The sequence below is a fragment of the Zonotrichia leucophrys genome, unplaced genomic scaffold (genome assembly GCF_028769735.1).
Source record: "Zonotrichia leucophrys gambelii isolate GWCS_2022_RI unplaced genomic scaffold, RI_Zleu_2.0 Scaffold_155_110418, whole genome shotgun sequence".
NCBI lineage: Eukaryota > Metazoa > Chordata > Aves > Passeriformes > Passerellidae > Zonotrichia > Zonotrichia leucophrys.
The window spans coordinates 58,415-82,532 of NW_026992360.1; the positions used below are offsets into that span (position 1 = coordinate 58,415).

Below are 24,118 nucleotides of genomic sequence, written 5' to 3' on the forward strand. Positions count from 1 at the left end.
GTTCGGCTGAAAGAACATCTTTTAGATAAACAATTAATAAACATAAAAACCGAAAGAAGAACTGAAGCCTCTTCTTGTCCTTCAATACGCGGGCTGCCCCAAGGCCACCCCGGGCCTTTCCAGGCCCCTCAAACAGCCGAGATAAACCGGACAGGCTGGGGCTCCAGGTCAGGGGGTCCTTGAGCAAGTGCCCCAGAACCTCCCCCTGGGTCTCTCAGCAGAGCTGGAGCTGCTCAGCCTGGGGTCCCCAAAGCCTCAGCAAGCCCCAGGTCCCTCCCAGGAACCCTCAACTCCCTCAAACCCAGCACCCCCCACATCCCCTGCAAGTTCTCCCCATGGCACTGGCCATGGCCATGTCCCCACATGTCGTTGACCATGTTCCACCATGTCCTCACACAAGGCTGTCTCCCCACCATGTTTCCATCCCTCTCATTGTCCCCCACATCTCCATCCATGCCCATGTCCCCATTCCCATCCATGACCATATGTCCCCATGTTGCTCTCCATGTCTGTATCCTACCATGACCACATGCATATCTTAATTCAATGTCTTTATTTTTATTCCAATATCAAGATATTTTAAAAGGATGAAGAGAAATGAAAGAAAATCAAGGCCAAAAGAAAAGGACTTCCGTGTCTATGCTGGCAGAGCACCTATGTGCTTGGTGGGAGGGAAGAACCTTTTTTGGTGGAGTTTCTACCCCACTGTCTCAAAAATCTTGGTCTTCTCTCCACTTTTTCACCATTTGTCTGCCAAAGACACCTTTGGGCAATAGGAAATCAAAATCATGGCATCCCTGAAATTGGGAAAGACCTCCAAGACCATTCAGAACTCCTTGATGCCACCAGAAGATAGGACTGAACACAAAAGATTTTCTGGGGTTGAAAGCCAAGAAATCTGCTCTCCCCAAGGAATTCCCATTGTTGGTCTGCGTCCCAATGGATGTTCCTGCCCCTGTATACATCCATGTGCCCACGGGAAGCCAGGAAGATGTGGAGCCACCCAGCCAGGTGTCTTCCCAACACAGATCACCAGGACCATGGATCATCAGGGCTCTGCCCAATGAGGGTCACTGGGGATCATCCAACGTGGATCCTCCCATGGGGGATGGAGTTGGAGGAGCGCATGAAGCTCTTCTTGAACTTGGGGTATTCACAGGGCTTCCCTCAGTGGTGCCTCCGTTGGTGTTTGGTCAAGACTGAGCTCGTGGAGAAGCTCTTCCCACACTCAGGACATTTGTAGGGCCTCTCCCCTGTGTGGATGCGCCGGTGGATGGTGAGTTTGGAGTTTTGCTTGAAGCCCTTCCCACAGTCGGGGCAGCGGAACGGCCTCTCCTCGCTGTGACTCCGCTCATGTACGAGGAGATCGGAGCTCCTGTGAAACCTCTTCCCACACTCAGGACACTCGTAGGGCCTCTCCCCAGAGTGAACACTCTGCTGGTGTTTTCTCAGGTCAGAGTGCCACCCATAGCTCTTCCCACATTCCAAGCAGGTGTAGGGCCGTTCCCCTGTGTGGATTACCTGGTGCCGTATCAGGGCCCAGCTTTCTCTGAAGCTCTTCCCACATTCCCCACACTTGTAGGGCTTTTCCCCAGAGTGGATCTTCTGGTGTTCTGTCAGTTGGCACTTCATGCTGAAGCCCTTCCCACACACCCCACACTCAAAGGGCTTTTCCTCGGTGTGGATCCTCTCATGTTTCTTCAGGCCAGAGCTCTGGCTGAAGCTCTTCCCACATTCACCACACTCATAGGGCTTTCCCCCAGTGTGGATCCTGTGGTGTTGCATCAGGTGGCTCTTCTGGCTGAAGCTCATCCCACATTCCCCACACTCATAAGGCCGATCCCCGCTGTGGATCATCTGGTGCTGCATCAGGCTCCCCCTCTGTCTGAAGCTCTTCCCACATTCCCCACACTCAAAGGGCTTTTCCCCAGTGTGGATCCTCTGGTGTTGCATCAGGATGGAGCTCTGGCTGAAGCTCTTCCCACACTCCTCACACTCATAGGGCCGTTCCCCAGTGTGGATCCTCTGGTGCCTCCTCAGGCTGGAGCTCCAGCTGAAACGCTTCCCACACTCCTCACACTCGTAGGGCTGCTCCCCAGTGTGGATCACCTGGTGCTCAGTCAGGTCTAAGCTCCGACTAAAACCCTTCCCACATTCCAAGCACTTGTGGGGCTTCTCCCTGCCATGAGGCTTCTCCCTGCCATGAGGCTTCTCCACCAGCTCTGAGCTCTGGCTGCATCTCCGGCCGCCTTCTTGGCTCAGGGGGGCTCCTTCCTCCCCACAGCTCCTGGGGCTGGGTTTGCAGCCCCTCCTTGTGCGGAATCTCCAGGGTTTTTCCTCATCCTCCATCCACGCCCGAGGAATGAAAAATCCTGGTATGGGTAAAAAAGAAAATGAGAGCATCTTGGACTGCGAGTTCCTCCTTGCCCAAATTTATTTCAGGAAGTCATTGGGCATGTTGTGTCTGTAAGAACTTCCAAAACACCAAGATTCAGCACAAAAATTCTCCCAACACCAAGACACAGATCAAAAACTCCCAAACCATAATGATTCACCAAACTCCCGCCAAAATATAAAGATTCACACACCAAAATATCAAGGCAACAACATTTAGCTCAATAAAGCTCAGAAACACCAAGATACAGCACCGTGAAAATCATGGATTCCCCTTCCCTGGTCACCTGCTGCATGGTAGGAGAGAATGCTACTGGGGCTAGGGGGCAAACATCAGATACAGGGAGAAATGGAACCTTGGTGCCTCCTGTTTCTGCTCCTCCTACACATCCAGTCTCCTTGCTCTTCCTCACACTCCTCTTCCTCCTGCTATTCCTCCTTCTCCTGCACAATCCCACCTTCTCCTCCCACATGCATCGTTTGACCATTTTGTTCCTCAACCCTGCTTCTCCTTCCCTTCTCCTCCTGCCCCAGGCCCAGCTCCCACTGCCGGCTCCCTCTTCCCCCCAAACCCACAGCATCCCACGGCAGGGGCAGGGATGGAGCTGGGGCAGGTCGGGCTGGGGCAGCGCTGGGCTCTCGGCCGCTCCCGCCCGCACTCGGTCCCCACTGCAGCCGCTCCCGCCAGGACAGCGCGGGGGGGCCCGGCCTTGGCGCTGCCCCACTCCCACCTCCCCAAATCCCCCTCGAGGGGGGCGCTGGGGCCGAGGGGGGGGCACAGGTGGGGAACGCTGGGAGCTGCGGGTCTGCCTGGCAACTACTGAGTCATCAGCGCCGCGTGCTCTGATTGGCTGAGCACTGCCTGAGGGTGGGGCTGCAGCAAGGGGGGACACCCTGCTCCAGGGGGGATGTCCCACAAATGGGGGACCCCCATGAAAGGAAGAAGAGGAAAGTGTCTTTACAAACAGATGCTGTGAATCTGCTCAGAGATAGAGCCAGGAACTTGTACATAAGGAAGCGACAGGAGAAGCCATCATTTTCAGAAAATGTTATTAATTGATGACACAGACTGCTGCTCAGCCAAGGTCCTGCTAAATTCATGAACTTCGAGAAGAACAAAGACTTCACAGAGCCATGGATATCATTTGCTATACAAAACTGGGGAGCATGTAAAGGGGGAGTACATAGTAGGTGGATTGGAGAGTCTGCACCTCTCAAGTACTTCAGCCAATAGGGGAAGGGAAAGGGTGATGTGCCCAGAGGGAATTAGGATGAAAAGGAGGCTTGGTCAACAATTGGAGAGACTCCGTGGGAAATGTCTTATGGCTCTCCCTATTTTGAGGAATGAAATTACTTCTACAGGACTCCTCTGTCTGCTTTGTGGACAGAAACCTCTGGTGATGTCAATTTTTCCACACACCTTGGGACGCGTCTGGAATTCCTTCCACCATATGTAGCAGCGGGCAGTGAGTGCAGCTGAAGGTGCCTCACCCAGTTTGGGTGATCGGCTCCCTTGGGGGACAGCAGCACGTGGGATTGATTGGGTACCTGAGTGAGCAGGAGACAGACGAGTGACACAACAGGGCGGGCTCTGAAGAGTCAGCAGGGAGAGAGCACTGAAAATCTCATCAGTGAGTGCACTGGGATCTTTGGGGAGTGAACATGGCAGGGGACCCATGGAGGGTAGAAAAGAGAAGGCCAGGAAATGCTTCCCACCAAACTATCTCTGAAAGGTCTCTTAGGAGAATGTTGAGGGAGTTTGCACATTCTCCCATAGGTAATTAAGGACATGGACACCCAGGGGGGCAATAAGGGAAAGTCAGAAGGGATTTGGACAACAGGAGGTGGATGGTGTTGGTGTGCTGCAAAGGGACTGGGTGAAGGGGAGTGTGCAGCAATACGGATAAGGCAAGAAGCAGCAGGAGGATTCTATGCGGTAAGAAAAAGAAAAGAGGAGGAGGAAGAGAAAAATACTGAGGATTGGGATATTTTTCAGCAGAGTCTTATCCTCAACATTTGCCAGCTGATCATTTGTATCCCCGGTTTCCAGGAGAGGAAAACAAGGAGGTCAGGGTTTCAGGGGGTTTCTCTGTGGGGGGCAGCGGCAGCACCGGGCGCAGAGCTGCGGCACCGGGAGCACGGGCTGGGGGCCTGTGGGGAGCTGCGGGGCCGGGCCGGGGCTGTGGGGCAGCCGGGGCTCAGCGCCGGGCGCTGCCTGACCCCACCAGCCCCGGGCAGGGCCGGCAGCGGCCCCCGGCCCCCAGGAGGCTGCGGGACGCCCCGGCCGCTGCCCGGCCCCGTGCAGCTGCCGGCCCTGCCCGCCGGGGGGCGCCTTTGGACACTGCGGCAGGACAGGGAGCGGCTCTGGGCTACGGGCTGGGGAGGGCACCCTGAGCACAGGGAGGAGGAGCAAGGAACACCTGGGAAATGTGGATTGTACATGGAAGGATCAGGATTTTTTTCTAAGAATTTGGTTTGGATCATTGGAGAAATGAATTTGCAGAAAACAGCACAGCTGTCAGAAGGTTAGAGTTAGGGTTGAGCTGCTGATGAGAGCTGATTGCTGGGTGCTGGGGACCTCTGGTTTTTTTTGGAGTTTTCCCAGGGGCAGGGCGGGGGGGGGGGAGGAGGAAGGGGGCGGAGATGCCGGAGGATTCGTGCGGGGGGTAGGGGCTGGGTGCAGTTGCTGGCCCTCTCTCAGTTTTTTGTCCCTCTCCCAGGTTTTTGGAAGAGGACAATTGGAGCTGCTGCCCCTAGGCTGCTCTTTCCACTGCTGCTGACCGAGCCCATGTGAAAAATGCATATGATTGTCTTTTCGCAAATTTTAAAATGAGTATTATATGTTATGTTAGGAAGTTATGCTGTATTAATTTTTTAAGTAGTGTGTTAAATGTAGTTTTAGGTTATAACATAATGTCAAAATAGAAACTATGTATGTGGGATATTTTTTAAAGAAAGGAAGGAGGTACTCACATCAGATAGCCACAGGACACCTAAATCTTTCAGAGAAAAAGAATTTATTGCTCCATTATCAGAAGAAACTAACTTTTTCCTGCCTTGCTCATCCCTGAAGATGCCATCAGGACTAAGAGGAAGAAGTTGACACTGACCAGACAGAATCCTTTGTTTGAATGGAATTTATGTATCACGTATGAGATGCATGAATATGCAATGGGCTGTGGTTTTTCAGGGTTAATCCTCTGTTAACATGTGTCAAAACACATTTTTGGGCTTATTTTGCCTAGAAAAAGGTACCTGGACTGTCTGTAACTCTTTGTTTTCATTGTCTTGTATTGTCCTAAATCCTAATTGTCCAAATTTTTATTAGTCTAATTGTATCACCATTTTTATAACTATTATATTACTATTAAACTTATAAAGTTTTAAAAACCAGTGATTGGCGTTTTTCACAATTTGGTAGCAGAGGATGGTTACTAACACCTCGCTGCCGGTGCTTCAGGAGAGGCAGAGTGGGGAAGGCGCGCCCTGCCCCGTTGGCAGCCTCGCTCTGTTTCCCCTGGGGTGACCGACAGACGCAGGTTATGGTGGACAAAAGGAGACAATAAAGCAAAGAGAAGGGAAAAAGGCTCCCTACAACCACGGTAATTGGCCCCCTAAGAGTAGTAATGTACACAAAGAACCCGGGAAGGAAAAGGAATTGGTAAGTATTTCCCAGGGAGGCAGGTACAGGGGGATGAATGTGTGTGAATGAGAGGAGGGCTGGTTGTCCCAGACCTGCCAAGTGAGTGCTGGAGTCTCCCACGCTGCGTTTCACACTTTCCGCGGTAAGTGGCCAGGAGAGAGACGAAGTGAATGTTAACAGGAGTGAGAGAATCCCCCGGGGTAACTGGGACTGGGTCTCAGAGAGGGGCTGGACCCCTCGGAGCAAGGGAGCAGAGGAGTTTCCGAGCCCAATCCACTAGGAAATGGGACAAAAGGGGCCCCTAAAAACCTGCTGGATTGAGGGATAAGAGTGCCCAAGAGCATCCAGAATTAAAACCTGCTGGGTTGAGGGATTAATATTCCAAGAGCATTAAGGGTTAAACAAAATTCAGCCGGATTGAGGATATGCTCAAGAGCATCTGGGGTTGGACAACACAGATGGGTTGAGGGATATCCAAGAGCACCAGGACTGGCCAGAAACACCTAAACTTGTAATAGGTGATGTGAAAGTAAAAGGTACCTTATTGTTGTCTTGTTGTGTGTGAGAGTGAGTCACACACAAAATCAGCCTCAGCTTCCCAGGCGGGTGGGAAGGGGGGCTGTGGAAAGAGGAGTGTGTGACCCACAAATAAGCCATTGTTCTCCTGGGCGTGTGGGGGCTGTGGCATAAGGTACAGGTGACCTGCAAACGGGCCATTGTCCCCAGGGCCTGTGAGGGGGCCGTGGCTAAAGAGTGTGAGTGACACACAAATCAGCCCCACAGGGGAACGGCACCGGAGGCAGCAGAGTCAGGGCCCTCCCAGGAGGCCCGGAGATACTGAGACCCAGAGGCCACCCCAAGGCCAGGGGGGCCACAGGGACCCGCGATTCTCTGTCAACAGGGATCCACTCTGTGTCCTGAGGGCGGGAAAGAATGTGTGGAAGGGAATGGGAAATAAAAGTGAGTGAATGTAAACGAATAAAGTATAGGTAATGCAGATTGTGTATTTTAAGCTTCACTATATCTCCTTGGAGGGAGGTGTATTGTATTGAAAGTAGTGTGAGAAAAAGGTTTTTTATTTTCGTGTGTGTAGTTGAAAGAAAAGTGGAATTTAGGTTGTTAGTGACAGTGAAAAACAGAGGCAGAAGATGAATAGGTAAGATCTTGTTGAAAAATTAGACAGAAAACCAGTAAGTTGGATACAGGAAAAAAAAAAGAAAAAAAAGAGGGAATAAAGGTGTACTAGCAGAGATACCCCAAAATAGTCCTTTGGGAGTTATGTTACCTAACAGAGATACAACTCCTTGCAAAAGGAGAAAATACAGGGTATGTAGAAGTTGATGGGAAAAACATGCAAACTATAGAAAAATGGAAATTAATCTTAAACTAGTAAGCTCAAACTTGTGAATTATATACTTTAAAAAGAGCACTAGAATATTTAACACAAAATAAAGGAACTATATATACTGATTCAAGGTATGCCTTTAGAGTAGTACATACCTGTAAAAAATTTGGAAAGGAAAAAGATTACTTAATTCAAGAAGAAAAGGACTAGTACATGAGGAACTTACTTTAGAGGTTTTAGAGGCATTACAATTACCTAAAAGAGATAGCTATAGTACATATTAAGGAACCCCAAAAGGGAAAGACTCCAGAAATAAGAGGAAATAATTTGGCAGATCACGAAGCTAAGGATGCAGCAGAAAATGGAGCTGAAAGAGTTATGTTAATATTAACTCCAAATGAGGAAAAACTGGAAATTCCAAAGTTTAGGGAATCAGAGAAAAAAGAATTGGAAGTGAACAAGATAAACCAGGGAAATGGAAACTTCTTGATGGAAGACAATTACTTAATAAAATGTGCTTACTAGGAAAATATTAGAAGACATGCATCAGAAAACCCACTGGGGTACTCAAGCTTTGTGTGATCATTTTTTAAGGAACTATGGGTGCACTGGGATTTTTGGAGTAGCAAAGCAAGTAACTGAAAGATGCTTAATTTGCCAAAGGAGAAATAAAAAGGTGATGAGAAAAACATTAGGAGGTCATGAGTTAGCTCATCGACCATTTCAAAGTATCCAAGCAGAAGTTTAGATTTGTTAGGCTCTGGATTTATTTGTTAAAAAAACCCATTTAATCTAGAAGAAAGAGAATATGCCATATGTTAGACAGGAGATTTTAGGAGAATAAAAATCTTTAAAGTATCAGAAACACCCGAGAAAAAACAAGAAAAGAAAAAGGGGAAATGAAAGGGAAGGGAACAAGAGGAAAACTCAGAAAGAGAGTGGGATCCTCTGCAGGTCTTGCCCCCTCCGTTCGCGGCCCAGGCGCCTGTCCCGGGTCCCGGCTCGCTGCCCGCCTCAGCTCCGCCTGCCCCGCTTTCCATCCCAGGTGCGGCCTCACTGCCCAGGGCAGCTCCACCTGCCCCGGCGCTGTCGCTCAATTTGTGTGCCCTGCTCCCACTGCCTGGCCCGCGGCCGCTCTGCCGCCCATGCTGGGCAAGATGGGGGTTGCTCTGTCCTGCCGCCTGCTCCGAGCTCACCGCGCCCACCGCACCCAGGGGGGGTCCCAGCCATCCCATCCCCGCCTGCCCTGCCCGTGCCACCTGCGCTGGGCACCGCCGCTGCTGCCGGGCTCTCCCACCTGCCTTTGCTCTGCCGGCAGCTGCCGGATCAGCCGCCATCAGCCATCTGGGGGCTGCCCACGCTCCGCCTCGGGCTCCACGGACCCTCTGCCGATTCCGGCAGCAGACCCTGCCCACACTCCCACCGAGCCTCGGCGGGATATCCTCCCCTGACCCCGTCCTGCTCTGAGTTACGTCCCCTTGGGAACCACAGCTCCGGCTGTTCAGGGAAACTCTCTCTCTCTACAGGAAGCACCTTACCAAAACGGTAGGAGTTCAGTTAAAAGGCAGCCCTCTCCAAATTCTTTCCCAAAACACGGGAGAAAGGCCATAGAAGGGAAAAAAGTGAAAGAGTTAGATGAAGGGATTGCTCTATTTCCGTTCAGAGAGGTTCCCATGGGAGGGATGCGCTGCCCCGCCCCGCGGGAGCCACCAGCGCCCCTGCCGGCCGTGCCCGGAACTGCACCCAAGGGGAAAGCGCCGCAGCCCAAAGGCCGGGACTGGCTCCGGGCTCTGTTTGCTGTCAGTGCCGCAGCTGTTGCTGTTTGTTTGCTTTATTGTACACACTAGTAAAGAACTGGTATTCCTATTCCCATATCTTTCCCTGAGAGCCCCTTCATTTCACTAGTCTAAAAATTAAGAAGGACGGGGTTTGCATTCTCCATTCCAAGAGAGGCTTTTTCTGCCTTCCCGAGCAGACACCTCTCTTGTAAAGCAAGACAAGCACCCACAGGCACTGAGGGGGCTGCAGGAGGGGCACAACAAGGCCCTGCAGCACTTGGGCACAAAGGCACAGCAGGTGAGTGCAAGAAGGGAGCAGCAAAAGGCCAAGCTGAAGGCAAAGGCCAGGGCACAGTTCCTACAGCCCCTGAGGGATCAACCCCAGGGCCCAAGGGGGCCCCAGCACCCAGGGCACGGGCTCGGCCACAAGCACCTGGCAGAGGCATTGCCCTCCTCGCCAGGGGAGAGCCCACCCAAACAGCCCCTGGCAAGGAACCAGGGCTCCAGCTGCAGGGCACAAGGACACTGCAAGCACAGACAGCAGCACCCTCAGCACCAGCAAGTCCACCCCTTGATGGACATGGATTGCCAGGGCTGTCACAGCTCCCATCACACCAGGGACCCTCCACACTGGAGCCCTTGAGAACATTCAGGGTGGGTCTGCATTGAGAGGAGGCATTTCCTGATGGACACAGGGGCCTCTCAATCCACTCTGAATCTTAGACCTAAAGGGGAAAATAGTAAAGGAATATTTTAATTTTTAAGGGAATGAGTGGGAAAGATGAGCAGGTATGATTTGTTCAACCACTATTAGAAGCTGTGGGGGATAGGTTTGAAATAAATTAATTTCTTTTTCTTCCTCCTGTGATTGTAATTAACTAGGAAGGAATTTGAGAGCTGGATTTTAATACTGTAAAAGGGGATACAGAGGCTAGTTCTGTTCTACCTTTGTGCCAAAACCTGACAAGGCCTATGCTGAAGTGAACCCAGAAGTGTGGGCAGCCCCAGAAAAATACAGACAATTTGATATGGAGCCTCCCCGATGACTTTGAAGCAATCAGGACAAGAAGTGTCTAAAATCAATACCCTGTTCCAAGAGAGGGAAGGAAGGGCTCACAGCCTGGTACTGAGTCCCTGTTAAAGGCAGGGTTTTGGAGCCAGGGATCTCTCCCTACAACACTCCTATCCTGCCAGTCAACAAACTGGATGGATGGACACAAGGAGGAATCACAGAATTTTCAAGTGTTAAAATGAAGATTAACTGAGGTGGCTGAGCTGGGCCTTCCAGACAGGCAAAAAGAATTTGCATTATAGGTGGATGCTAAACAGGGCCATGGCAAAGGAATTCTTGTGTTAAAATGTTTCACCCAGTGGCCAGAGTGGCCTCAATGTCTGCAGAATTGTGCAGCCACAGCTCACATGGGAACTGATGCCTGAAAACTGATGACAACAGGAGGATCTCCTATAGTTCAAGCCTGGCATCAAGTTAAAGGTCTGAAAACCAAAAGAGTCTCTAAATGGATGAGCAGGGCTCGGTTGTTACAGTATGAAACTTGTTCAATGGCACAGGAGGATTCAGAACTGAGGACAGGGCAAGGGTTTAACCCAGCCTCCTGTTTGAACAGCCTGGAGAGGGGCTGGCAAGGAACCCAGGACGGCATTCAAGGGACAGAGCTCCAGACCCAGGCTGGGACAGATTGATGGGACATTGCCCGGCCTGAAGGAGAAAATGTGTTTGTGGATGGCTCTGCAAGGGCAGCAGAAGGGAAAAGAGCTACAAGACAGGCTGTTATTAAGGAAGGGGAATCAGACACAGCGCAGGTCACCGCCCCATGCTCAGCTCAATCCGCGCAGCTGTGGGTGCTTGTGAGAGCCTGGCACTGAAATGCCCTGAGCAGGAAGGCTTCAATATCTTCTGCTGACACCATGGCACCTGACAGGGGGGCAAAAGCAATTCTCACTGCTTCAGCAACCACTGGATCACTTATTAACTCATTTCTACAACAAACAATTCAAAGGATAATGTGTTGTGGAAGCTATAGATTCAGATGGGGAACTAATTTTACAGGAAAGATCCTTCAGGGGATTATGGCAACTTCAGGAATACAATGGGACCTCCATAACTCCTGGCAACCCCAGAGCTTGGGTTGGATAGAAAGAATGAATGGGGAAATAAAAAACACCTTTGGAAGCTGGTGATAAAAACCAAGATGCCATGGGTACAGCTTTTGCCATTGGCTCTGGCAAGAAGATACACACTCAGGGCAGATATTCAATTATCTCCCTTGCAATTCATGTCTGGAATTCCTTACCCTGGTAGTTCTCCACCTAGTGCAGGGTGGAGATGAGGGATGTACATTTACAGCAGTCTGTGGCCACAATCCTGTCTCGTGAAATCTCTCCCACAGCAAGCTGGGCTGGCACAGAGCCTGCCCTGGCACTTTGCTGCTGCCAACACCCAGCCAGGACATCGGCTCCTGCCTAAGGAGTGCAAAGCAGCACCACTGGTGGCCAAGGGGCCCATGCCAAGTGTCCCTGAGGCCAGAAACAGCCGCCAGCACAGCTCAACACGGGGGGACCCCTCAGCCTGGCCTCAAGGGCTCTGAAGCCCCGGAGATTTGCACTTCCCACCTGCAGCAGGAGGATGGGAGGCCGCCCCTGAGCCTGCCCTGAAGGCAACGCAGCAGCAGCCAGGGCTCCACAGCGGGCCAAGCCCCTGCGCCTGCCCACAGATCCTCGCCTGGAATCCTCTGCAATCCTGGCCACCCTCCTCTGCCATCTCCAGCCACTGGGGCCAAGCCTTGCTGCCACTGCTGCAGCTTCAGCGCTGCCTGGGCCTGCACTGCCACAGCTGCTGGGGAACACCAGGGCACAATTCCACTCTGGGGCTCACTTTCACAGACACACTGGGCTGGCTGGAATAAGATTACACCATGAGAATGTTGTTTCTAATTAATGCTACTTTTATATTGTCAGTTAGGTTTGGGCCAGGGGTGTGAGAATCAATTTTTATTCTTAGCAGGAGTAGAAAAAAATCTTTTTGGAGTCTTCTTGTGCGTGTGTTTGCGTGGCTGTTGGAGATTGCAAAATTTTGGTCTGGGTTTTCTGGTGTTTAGCTTCAGGCTGCATTTTGCAAAACTAGAAGAGCTTTAAAGGTGGCCCTTTAACTCATAAACAGTTAATAGAACACTCTTCAACCCCCCCCCAAAATTAAAAATACCTCAAAACATGGGTTGGGGGGTGGGGGAGGGGCACATGTGACTCACCCGATGGCTGCCCTGGAAGAGAAGCTTCATTCCAGGCATCCTGGAGAGGAGCTTTAGAAATGCAAATGAACACTGCAGGCAAAGTGTGGACAATGCACCTGGGTCTCTTGCCCGGGGCAGGAATTGGGCTGATTCCCTCTGCCCCTCACCCCAAGCTCTGCCTGCTGGCACTGATGGAATTTGCACAACTCAAGGCAGAGCCAGTGTAGCAGATAGGGCCTGGCATTCGGAAGATTCGTGATGTTATGGGAAGACAGGCCCCTTGCCTCCTTAGTATAGAAATTAACATAGATTGTAGCTCCCTGAACCACATTCTGGTAACTTTCCATCCCCTACTAACCACAGATGGTAAAGACAGACCCCCACCTGACGTAGAAGCCCCCTAGACTATAAAACCCACGAGAAGAGAGAATAAAGGCCTTTGATCCTCCACCACATTGGTGTCTGCGTGTTTCTTAGGCCCGAGTGACCCTGGAGAATGGGTCACCGTGCTGTTTCCTGAAACCAGGCTGCCTGCCTTGTATCAGAAGGCAACAGCCCAGGGGGAGGATATCTGACCCTGCAACAGAAACGGGTTAAACTGCAAAGGGAAACTGTGAAAGCAGAACTTGCGAAAACTTCATTAAAAGAAGTGGGGGGAATCATCCCTCTGCCCACTCCAACATGTGCTGTCACTGTCTATGTTATACAGGGTGTATTAGAGCACTGAGATGTTCTTGCTATCACAAGTTCAGGGAAATCAGTTTGGAATCAAAGTATTTGATGATTCAATTAGAGAAAAGTGGTCAATTGATGCAGTCTTGGCTGAAGGGAGCACCCAAAAATGGGGAAAAGATGAACGGCCAGCAGAACAAATCCTACAACACCATGGACCAGCCCCTGGGAACCCGAACCAATTCATATCAGGAGCCACAGAACCCATTTCTCATTTCAATGGCATCATTAGATTACAAGCTGTCCTCGGAATAACCAACCAGACAGCTCCAGCTCCTGACCTTCCTGCTGACCAATCCACTGAAATGAGGAACACAACATTTCACCATGGGATGAGATCAGATTAACTGTAAGCAGAAAAAGGAGGAGTTGCTGGAATGAGGGAAAGCCCTAAATTCCATAAGAATTAAAAATTAAAAGGGAGGTTATACATCAGAGGGAAATCTTAAGTATCGGGAAATCTGAACCTCTCAAGTACCTCAGCCAATGGGGAAAGAGAGAAGGGAAACGCGGCCGGGAAACTGGGATTAAAAGGGAGGCTGCGTCCTCCAAAACTTGGAGAGACCCCAGGTGAATGCCCCATGGCCTCTCTCTTTATTCGAATAAAGTAAAAGGATTCCTCTGTCTCCTTTTCGGACATAAACCTCTGAGGTTTGTGGATTAATTCTCCTGACAAGTGCGTTCTGCCCGTCACCAGTGATTGAACTGTCCCACCCTCACCCAGACCCTCGAGCCTTTCCTTACGTGCTCTGTTTCCTGCCCAGGGGCAGGAGGGAAGTGACAGAGAGGTTTTGGCCTCTCTCCAGCATCCCCTGCTCCGGCCTGGGCTCCTGCCGGGGCTGCAGGCGGGTCCCGGCTCCGTCCCGCACTCACCCCAGCTCCCAGCGCCCTCAGGTCCCGGTCACGCCGAGCTCCCGGCGGTTCGGGGCAGCAGCAGCGGCTCCTTGGCCTCCTGCCCGGGCCGGGGCCAGCGCCGGGGCCGCTCCGAGGCCGCGGCTGCCGGGAAATGCCGGAGTTCGGAGAAAGGGAGGCGGGGCCGTGCCGTGTGCACAGCCCGCCCCTCACCGCGATTGGCTGATTCTGCCGCCACTCCTCGAGCTCGCGCGGTGATTGGTGGGAGCGGGGCCAAGCACGGCCCCTGCTGCCGCCCTGAGGGCGGCCTTGGCTCGGCAGAGCCGCCATTACCGGAGCCTGGTGAGGCGGCGGCGGAGCTCGGAGGCAGCCCCAGGGCAGCCTCCGGGCACGGGGCAGGGCCCTCTGTCCCAGCCAAAGGAACCGGGCTGAGCCAGCGCTGCTCCGGCAGCGGCTTCTGCCGAGGCAGCGGCCGCAAGGAGACCGCGGGCAGCCGCTCCCGCAGCGCCCTCACGCCAGCGGCAACACGGGCCGGACACGGCACAACGAACCCGCCCGAGCCCCCTGCCGCCCCCGAGGCCCGCAGCCAGCCCCGAGCCCCCGCACAACCCAGCGCGGCTCCCACCTGCGCTGCGGCCGCCTCCGAGCTCCGCCGCCGCCTCACCTGTGGGGTCCCGGTCACTCCCAGTATGTTCCAACTCACAGTAGGGCCCCAGTGCCCCCCAACACGGTCCCAGTGGCTCCCAGTCATGCCCTGTATGGTTCGTTTCACTCTCAGTCCCTCTCAGTAAGAGCCCAGTGTGGCCCCAGTCACACCTTACACGATGCCATTTACCCCTGCTGTGGTCCCAGTTGCTCCCAGTATAAGTCCAGTTACCTCCAGTATGATCCCAGTTACTCCCAGACACTCCCAGTACTATGCCAGTCACTCCAAGTGTGACCCCATCAGTCCCAGTATAATCCCAGTATGACCCCAGCATGGGCCAGCTGCTCCCAGTATGATCCCAGTTGCTCCCTGCATTATTCCAGTTTCTCCTCTTCACCCCTACTACAGATCTGATCAGTCCCAGTATGACTCCAGTCAATCCCAGGATGATCCAAACCACTCCCAGTCCCTCCCAGTATATCTCAATTGTCCCCTGCATGTTCCCAGTTGCTCCCAGTAGCCCTCAGTGTGGTCCCAGTATATCCCAGTATGATCCCTGGTACCCCAGCTCTGCTCCCAGTGAGTTCTTTTCCAGTCTGTCCCAGTCCATCTCAGTCCCTCCCCAGCAGCTGCTGCCGTTTCCCACATCCTCCCCCCACCCATTCCCGGACAGTGGGACCCCCCTTGCACCCCCTTATCCTGCACCAACACCTCCCTGCACCCCCTTATCCTGCACCAACACCCCCTGCACCTTCTTACCCTGCACCAACACCCCCCTGCACCCCCTTTCCCGGGTATCCTCCTCTCCCAGCCCCTGGATCCCCCGTTTTCGTGACCCCGGGGACCCCCGGGCCCCCATTCCCGGCCAGCCCGGGGCACCTCAGCCCCAGCCTCCCTTTGCTGGGAAACCCGGCCTGGGCACGGGGCTCTGCGGCCGCTCTGGGATTTGTGATCCCCCAAAGGAAAGGGAGAGAACAGCAGAGGGAGAGAGAGAAGGAGATTGGGAATCAGGGGTCGGGTCCCAGCGCCCAGCCCTGCTCCGCCGGGGGTGGGACCCGCACCCGCAGGAAAAATTGGCTCCGCTGATCGCGGTGCTTGCCCGGCTTTGGGCCGAGCCCAACGGGGTCCGGGCAGAGTTTGAGCGCAGGGCCGGGAGTTCAGCACAGCCCGGTCCGGGGGTTCCGCAGGGCGCGGCCCTGGAGGGTCCCAGGCGGATCCCGAGGGATCCAGAGGGGGGCCAGGAGGGGATCCAGGTGAATTCCCTGGAATTCGCCCTTTTCCCCTCCCCCTTTTCCCCTCCCCCCGCGCTCCTCGGGCACTTTCGCTTTCGCGTCTCTCCAGCAGCGCCACAGCCGCGATCGGGGACGGCTGCGATGGCTCCAGCGCTGGGGCTGGGGGTGCTCTGGGGGCTCCTGGGGCTCCTGGGGAACCCGGGGAGCGCGACCAAAGGTGAGTGGGACCCCCCGAAACCGGGACCCCCCTGAACCGCAATTCCCGGGCACCGGGACCTTACGGAACTTCCATTTCCGGGCACCGGGAACCGTCTAAACCTGCATTGTCGGGCAGGGGAACGCCTCTGAACCCCCATTTTGTGACCCCCTCTCAATCCCCTTCCCCAGCACTGGGACACTCCTGTACCCTCTTATTTGGTCACAGGACCCTTCATAACCCCCATATCTGGTCACCGGCATTCTCGGAATAGCAATTTCCGGGCACGGTAACCCCCCTGAACCCCCATTCCCGGGCAGGGGCGCCCAGCATAACCCCCATTTTCGTTCCTGTGATCCCAGTCACTCCCCTTCCCCAGCACCAGGACCCCCTGAACCCCCATTTCTGGTCACCGGCGCCCCAGTAAGCGCAATTTCCGGGCACTGGGACCCCCTGAATCCCGAGTTCCGGGAAGGAAACTCCTCCTGAACCCGCATTCTCCGGCACGGGAAGCCTCCCTGAACCCCCATTTTTGGGCACTGGAACCCTCCTGCCCCCCCTAATCCGGGACTGGGATCCCCCCGCACCCCCATCAGTGCTCCGGGACACCCTGCACCCCCATTCCCGGCCATCCCGCCCTTCCCAGACCACAGTCCCCCCCTTTTCCTCGACTTTTGGATCCCCAGATCTCCCAAATTTCTGCGTCCCTCCAGTTCTCCATTACCGGCGCTTCCTGGAAGGGGTTCCAGGGGTCCCAGAGGGTCCTCCGGGGTCCCAGGGGGTCTCAGCAAGGATCCAGTGGGATCCAGATGAATTCCCTGGAATTTCCCTGGAATCTCCCCTTGGGAGACTTTTCCGTCTCCCAAGCTGCGTCCCCGGGATCCGCCCGCCTCTCCCAGCCCCAGACCCCCCTTCCTGTGACCCAGGGACCCCCTGAACCCCCATTCCTGCCTTTCCCTGCTCCCAGACCCCACTGCCCTCAACACCGGGGACCTGGACCCCCGTTTGGTGGGCACAGGGACCCCCTGGATCCCCCATCCCGCCTCTCCCAGTCCCTTCCTTGAACCTTGGACCCTTCCCGGCTCTCCCGGTTCTGCTTCCCGACCTTTGGACGCCCCCAGACCCCCCAATCTCTGCGTCCCCCCAGTTCTCCACCCCCTGTGCGTCCTGCAGGGGGTTCTCAGGATGTCTGGGAGGGTACCTGGGGGGATTCTGGGCCCCAGGACCAGAATTTTGAGTTCTGGGCACTGGGACCCCCCCTGCACCCCCCTTATCCAATCCCCCTGCACCCTCTTTCCTATCCATCCTACCTTCCACAGACCCCTCTTTTCTTTGTCTCTGAGACACCCTGGACCCCATTCCTGCTTTTTTTAGCCCCCAGCTCCTCTTTTCCTCTGCACCAATGACCCCTGAGCCTCCCATTCCCAGGTCCCTGCACCTTATGATCCCTTTCCTCAGCACTGGGGACCCCTGGACCCCTTTCCTGGGCACAGGGATCCTCTGGAACCCCCATCCCACTTTCCCAGTCCCTGCCTCCCCCCCTCCCCTTCCATAACCCTGGAACCCCCCGAGCCCCCATTCCTGGACACCAGGACCCCCTGCAAGCCCTTTCCTGTCCATCCCACCTCTCCCACCCTGCACACCCTTTCCTTGGCCCCAGGATCCCCAAACCCCTTCCCAGCTCTCCCAGTTCCCCTTTCATTGTTCCATGATCCCCTCAACCCCCCCAAATCTCTGTGTCCCCCCAGTTCTCCACTCCCTGCATTACCTGCAAGTGGCAGTGTCAGAGCCCAGCCCGGGAATCCCCCAGTTCATGGCCATTGGGTACCTGGATGGGATCCCCTTCACGCGCTATGACAGCGAGCGGGGCCGGGTGGAGCCACTGACGCAGTGGATAAAGGATGGAGTCGATCCAGAATATTGGGATAGGGAGACCCAGAAGCTTGTGGGACACCAGCACACATTTGTCAAGGACCTGGAAACACTGCGGGAGCGGTACAACCAGAGCGGGGGTGAGTGGGGGGATCTATGGGGCTGGAATGGGAACTGTAGGCCTGGGATGGGGATCCATGGGGCTGGGATGGGGATCCCTGGGGCTGGGATAGGATGTATAGGTGGCGGATGTGGATTCACAGGGCTCCAAGGGGTGAAATGGGAATTCATTAGGCTGGTATGGGATATCTTGTGATCTGTGAGTTGGGATGAGATCTGTGGGGTTGAGTTGGGGTCCATGGGGTTGGGATGTGGATCCATGGGGCTCCAAGGGGCTGGGATGAGGCTCTGTGGGTCTCCCTCAGACTCTGGTGCTCCATGGGGCTGAAATGGGGCTCTGTGGGTCTGGGACACAATTCCATGGGTCTCTGTGGGTACAATTCCCTCAGGTCTCCACACAAGGTTGCGAGTTTCTGGCTGTGAGCTCCTGTCCGATGGGAGCGTCCGTGGATCCCACCAGGATGGCTACGACGGGCGGGATTTCATCTCCTTTGACTTGGAATCTGGGAGATTGGTGGCGGCTGACAGCAGTGCTGAGATCACCAGGAGACTCTGGGAACAGGATGGGACCGTGGCTGAGTATTGGATGAATTACCTGAAGCACATCTGCCCGGAATGGCTCCAGAAATACATCAGATATGGGCAGAAGGAGCTGGAGCGCAAAGGTGGGAGCAGAATTCCTGTGGGGATTTGGAATTTCGGAATGGAGGACTTGAGAACATGTCAATTCCTATGGGAATTCCATGGGTAGATCTCACCTCCATCACATTCCCATGGAATTCTATGGTCAGATTACACTCCCATCCCATTCCCATGGAATTCCATGGTCAGATCTCCCCTCCATCCCTTCCAGTGGGAATTCCATGGTCAGATCTCACCCCAGTCCCACTCCCGTGGAATTCCACGGATGTCTATCACCATTATCCCATTCCAGAGCCCCCTGATGTCCACGTGTCCGGAAGAGAGGAACACGGGACGCTGACCCTGTCCTGCCACGCGTACGGATTCTACCCCAACACCATCGCAGTCAGCTGGATGAAGGGGGGTGAAACCTTGGATCAGGAGACGGAGTGGGGCGGGGTCGTTCCCAACAGCGACGGCACCTTCCACACCTGGGCCAGGATCGAGGCGCTGCCGGAGGAGCGGGAGCAGTACCGGTGCAGGGTGGAGCATCCCGGAATGCCGGAGCCCGGGATCTTCGCTTGGGGTGAGGCTGGGAATGTGGGAATCGGGAATTTGGAATTCCCAAATGGGGATTCCCCTCCCCCTCCTCACTATCCCACTTTTCCCAGAGCCGACATCTGGCGGGAATCTCACTGTGGTGGTCGCTGTGTCCGTCATCGCTGCCATCCTCATCCTCATTGTCCTCATCGGATTCAGCATCTGGAAGCTCCAATCCGGTAACACACGGGATGGGGGTTGGGAAGGGACACGGATCCACCCGGCACCGTTCTGGGAATCCTGTGCCACTGACGCTGATCCCACTTTGTTTCCACAGGGAGGAGGGACAGGAATGGATACAACCAGGCAGCCGGTGAGTTCCAGTGGTGGATCCAGCTCTGGATCCTCTCTGTGCGGATCCCAGGATGGATCCTGGGGTTAATCCTGGTGTGTGATCCATGCTGGAATCTCATGGATCTTCTCTTTCTGCAGGAAAAGACATGGGAATGAACGGCTCCACTGCAGGTACAGCATGGGATCAGGGTGGGATTCCAGAAGGAGATTGGGGCAGGATGGACAGACTGGGATTGGGGATGGATTCTGGATCAGGGCAGAGGTCTAGAGTGGGATCAGGTGGAATTGTAGAGTGGGATTGGGGCTGGTTTCTGGAGTGGGATCAGGAGGGATGGATGGAGCAGGATTGGTGTGGGAGGGATGGAGTGGGATCAGGGCCAGATTCCAGACAAGAATCAGGTGGGATGGAATGGAACAGGATCAGGTTGGGGTTCCAGAGAAGGATTGGGGCAGGATGGATGGGGCGAAATGGGTTGGATGGATGGAGCAGGGTTGCAGCAGGCTTGGGGTGGGGCCAGCTGGGATTCTGGAGCAGCTCCTGCTCTCCATGGGCTCCAGCCAGGCCAAGCTGTGGAATGGGGACAGGGACAGGGTGACACCATGACTCTCTCTCATCCTGGCAGGAATCGCCGCCTGAGTGACCCATGGAGCTGGATCTGGCCCCTTCCCTCTTCCCTGGAAAGCTGAGAGCTGCCAGGAGAGCTCATCCCACTGCTCCCACCCACCCCACAGCTCTTGCTAACAGATCCATTTCCCATTTTCGAATGTTTTAAAGGCAAGAACCACAAATATGCACAGTGTTTCACTTCTTGTGTGAAACTATCCTGCTTTGGGCAATAAATCTGGGTTCCCTCCTCCAGTGTCTGGCAGTTCATCTCTGGGAGCCAGGAATGGGAATGGGGTCACTGCAGCAGGGATGGGGACACCAGGAGCAGGATGGGGACACCAGGAGCAGGATGGGAACACCAGGTGCAGGATGGGAACACCAGGTGCAGGATGGGGAGATTAGGAGCTGGACTGGGACACCAGTAGCAGGATGGGGGCTTGTCAGCCACACCCGGCTGTTGGGATTTTAGCTGACTAGAGATTGGAAAAGTACAAGGCCGTAGCTAATTGCAAGTCCTGCACCTGCAAGATAGCGTGCCCTTGGGCCTAGCTGTAGTATGATAACAAATAGTGAAAGAGACATGAGAACAAGAGAGATGTAACCCCTGAGGAATGGGGAAGAGCTGGTGTTGTGGTGTGGCCAATGGACGGTGTAAATTACAGAATATTCATGAGTTTTTTACTTGCTGTATAAGTGTCTGATGCTCTCTTCAATAAACGGAACTTGCTGATGACTCATATTGAGCCCCGAGTTTTCCCTGCACCAGACAAATGGCTGGAAAACCGCAACAATTGGCGCCCGAACAGCGACCCTATGCACTCTACAGACCCTACGGACTTTACAGAAGACTTGGGCCTGCGAGCCACAGTCCGGTGCAGTATTTCAGTGTCAGTCCCAACGCAGCCTGGGAGGCACAAAAAGCAGGCTCCTGCCTCAGGCAATCATATAGAGGAGACCTGGAGAAAGGCAAAAGGGCGGGCTTCGGTGCCCTGGCAACCTCATAGGAGAGTCCTGCTGACTGAACGCTGCCGACGTCCTGGAAAGGCTGCAGCGCGCTGAATATCAGGTTAAAAGGTAATACAGAGACAAGCGGCATATAATCCTCTTAAATGCTTTTTAGAAAAGCAGGGACTATAGACTGTCGACTTGGGAAGAGAATTCCCGAGATTGCTGCATATAGACTTGCAAAAACATGCGTTGTGGTGCTGGCGCTGCAAGTAAACGCACAATAAATCAGCGACCCTGCTGTGATGGCGGCAGCAGCCGCGGCTCGGGGCGCCTGTGGGGCTGTGCCACTCCGAACTCGGCATGGGCGCTGCACCATGGGGAGCAGCCGCAGCAGGCGGCTCGCCTGAGGTGGCAGCAGCGGCTCCGAGTGGCAGCGGGCACGGGCGGCAGCGGCGGGGGGAGCGGAGCCCCCCCACGGGTGGAGGGACCCGCGCCGCTGCGGATGCTGCGCTGGGTACGGCGCCAGCAGTGATTCAGCCTGCCGGCGAGTCTCCCGAAACAGGAAGCCCAGCGCAGGGGTGTTGCCCTGCTCCGACACAAGCGGCGCAGGACCAAAACACTTTTCCAGCGCGAGCGCTTCTCCCTCCGCCCTGTGGCCAGCGGGGGCCTTAATTTCGACTTGGCAACCTAAATAGACTGTACCTTAACAGACTGCAAGTATAGCTCCATGGCTCAGCCGGCGCCGCCACGGACAGTGTCTCCGGTGCACAAAACTCGGTGCGGCTGGCTGGTACTCAGCAAGCAACAATACAAACAGCCACGGAGCCCGAGCGGGGCCTGCCGTGCCCTGCTAGCAGCCTGAAGCGGCAGCGGCGACAGCGCAAAGAGGGCGCAGCGCAGTGAGGGGGGCCAAAGTTCTGCGCTGCGTCCAGCAACAGCTACATTAACCCACCGCATCACAGCAAGCACTGAATTCAAAAGAATTTTTCCACAAGTATGCCTTGAACAAACTCCTTATGTTTAAGTGCATTCAAGTGTAAAAATGCTGTAGCAAACACATTATAGAAGTTGTTTTAGCTTAGTATTTTAGAGTTAGGCCTGTAAGTAAGTTATAGAAAATTCCATATTCAATTCTATTTCTATAGTAAGTTCTATCTGTTGCTAAGAAGTTTAAGTTAAATTGTCTATTAAGTGCCATTAAATGTTAAATACTGTTAAGGTTAAGTTTTGTTAAGTTTATGTCCTATTAGGTTTAAGTGCTGTCCAGTTTAATTTCTGTTAAGTTTAAGTAAAGATAAGTTTAAGTGATGTTAGATAGATTTATGCTTTTATGCTAAGCGTTTATTTTATGACTTGTGTGCATGGTGTTGTCGTGAACATCAGAGAAACTCTAGTTAAAAGAGACAATCAGAAGCATTTGTGAGTAGAGCCATTCCTGTTTGAAGTATATCTGCTGTTTGAAGATGGAAAGCAAACTTACCAGACATTCGACGCAGATGAAACCTGCATACATGTTGCTCCTTTAGCTTATTTTTGTAGGTTGTGTTAGCACACCTGACTTTTGTTTGAGCCTTGTAGCAGCATAGAATCCTTTTTGTATCTGTTGTATGGCATATCCTATAAATAGTGATAGCCTTTTCGGTTTGTCTCCCTGGCTTAGATCCCTTATAAGAGAGAAACCTTGCTAGTTGAGAATACTGCTTGTAATGTAATAGTTGTTAGAATTGCCTATTCTTGTGTTGCAAAGAGTGTGACGCAGTTAGCCCATAGAACTTTGCTTGTTCCAAAAGAAAACTGGGAAAATCTTGGGAATTTAGCTGACTAGAGACTGGAAAAGTACAAGGCCGTGGCTAATTCCAAGCCCTGCACCTGCAAGATAGCGTGTCCTTGGGCCTAGCTGAGTATGATAACAAGTGGACAGAGAGATGTGGGAAATAGAGAACGTAGGCCCAAAGGAATGAGGAAGAGTTGATGATATAGTTTAACCAATAGATCGCTTGGCTTACAGAATATTCATAAGCTTATTACTTGCTATATAAGTGTCTGATGCTCTCTTCAATAAATGGAACTTGCTTATCACTCATATGGAGCCCCGAGTTTTCCCTGCACCTGACAAATGGCTCATCCCCGACAAAGGCCTCATTCTGCGACACATAACCAGTGTTGTGGGAACAGGATTGGAAATTCTAAAAAGTATTGATTCAGAAGTGAATGAATAAAATTGGCTGCTACAACTAGAGATTTGACTAAATTACAACAACCATTGCAGTCGTCTGTACTGGCTCTAGGAACACACCAGTGGCTGCTATCAAACATTTTGCCAAATTGGGAAAACGTAAATGTAAATGACCATGTGGAGAGTTTTGTCAAAGAGTGGCTTGAGGAGAGAGGACACAGTTGAATTAATTTGGGAAAGATGTCCTAACTAGGGCAGAGGCAGGCAGAGGCCTTTTTGTGTCTGTTGAGAATGTAGCTGGATAGAGAATGGAAAAGTAAAAGACCATGGTTAGTTCCAAATCTTGCAGGTGCAAGATAATGTGTCCTTGGGCCTAGCGGAGTATGATAAAGAAATGGACAGTGAGGCGTGAGAGGTAGAGAACGTAGGCCCAAAGGAAGGTGGATGAGTTAATGGTATAGTTTAACCAATAGATTGCTTGGCTTACAGAATATTCATAAGCTTATTATTTGCTGTATAAGTGTTTGATACTTTCTTCAATAAACTGGACCTGTGATGAACCATCTGGTGTCCTGGTCTCCTTCCTACAACACATGGTGACCCTGAACGCTGACCCCTCATCTCGCACTAAAAGAAAAAGGGAAAGAGCACGCCACGGTCGAGGAAGTTGGAGCTGGGTCCCGTTAACAGCCGGGATGGTGCCGGACCTTTGAAGCACCCTTGGGGTTCACATTGGTGACTCAAGCCATTTACATGCTGCTGGAAGCCTGGAAAGGTGCAAGAGTGCTCACGGAAAAAAAAAACGGTATGGATA

General features: G+C 53.4%; 2 protein-coding genes across 3 annotated transcripts; one reads left to right on the forward strand and one right to left on the reverse strand.

The window, feature by feature from the left end:
- Positions 1-534: 534 nt before the first annotated feature.
- LOC135461042 (zinc finger protein 239-like) lies at positions 535-14,161 on the reverse strand. Its single transcript, XM_064738025.1, has 2 exons — positions 13,885-14,161; positions 535-2,372 (listed from the first exon to the last, which is right to left on the reverse strand). The coding sequence occupies exon 2, from the start codon at positions 2,347-2,349 to the stop codon at positions 1,168-1,170; it is 1,182 nt and encodes a 393-aa protein (XP_064594095.1). The 5' UTR covers positions 2,350-2,372; positions 13,885-14,161; the 3' UTR covers positions 535-1,167.
- A 1,769-nt stretch (positions 14,162-15,930) lies between these two features.
- LOC135461041 (class I histocompatibility antigen, F10 alpha chain-like) lies at positions 15,931-20,430 on the forward strand. 2 transcript variants are annotated; one of them, XM_064738024.1, is made up of 8 exons: positions 15,931-16,087; positions 17,815-18,078; positions 18,448-18,723; positions 18,993-19,265; positions 19,351-19,458; positions 19,557-19,592; positions 19,712-19,744; positions 20,197-20,430. In XM_064738024.1, exons 1-8 carry the CDS (start codon positions 16,012-16,014, stop codon positions 20,208-20,210), a joined length of 1,080 nt encoding a protein of 359 aa, XP_064594094.1. In that variant the 5' UTR covers positions 15,931-16,011; the 3' UTR covers positions 20,211-20,430. The 2 variants fall into 2 exon arrangements, with proteins under 2 accessions (XP_064594094.1, XP_064594093.1); XM_064738023.1 differs by lacking the exons at positions 19,712-19,744; positions 20,197-20,430 and having other exon boundaries at positions 15,957-16,087; positions 19,351-19,661.
- Positions 20,431-24,118: the final 3,688 nt, after the last annotated feature.

Coding starts and splice junctions, on each gene's coding strand:
- LOC135461041 (XM_064738023.1), top strand. CDS start 16,012: ATGGCTCCAGCGCTGGGGCTGGGGGTGCTCTGGGGGCTCCTGGGGCTC. Junction 18,724..18,992: donor GAAGGAGCTGGAGCGCAAAG/GTGGGAGCAGAA, acceptor ATCCCATTCCAG/AGCCCCCTGATGTCCACGTG. Junction 19,266..19,350: donor GCCCGGGATCTTCGCTTGGG/GTGAGGCTGGGA, acceptor CACTTTTCCCAG/AGCCGACATCTGGCGGGAAT.
- LOC135461042 (XM_064738025.1), bottom strand. CDS start 2,349: ATGGAGGATGAGGAAAAACCCTGGAGATTCCGCACAAGGAGGGGCTGC.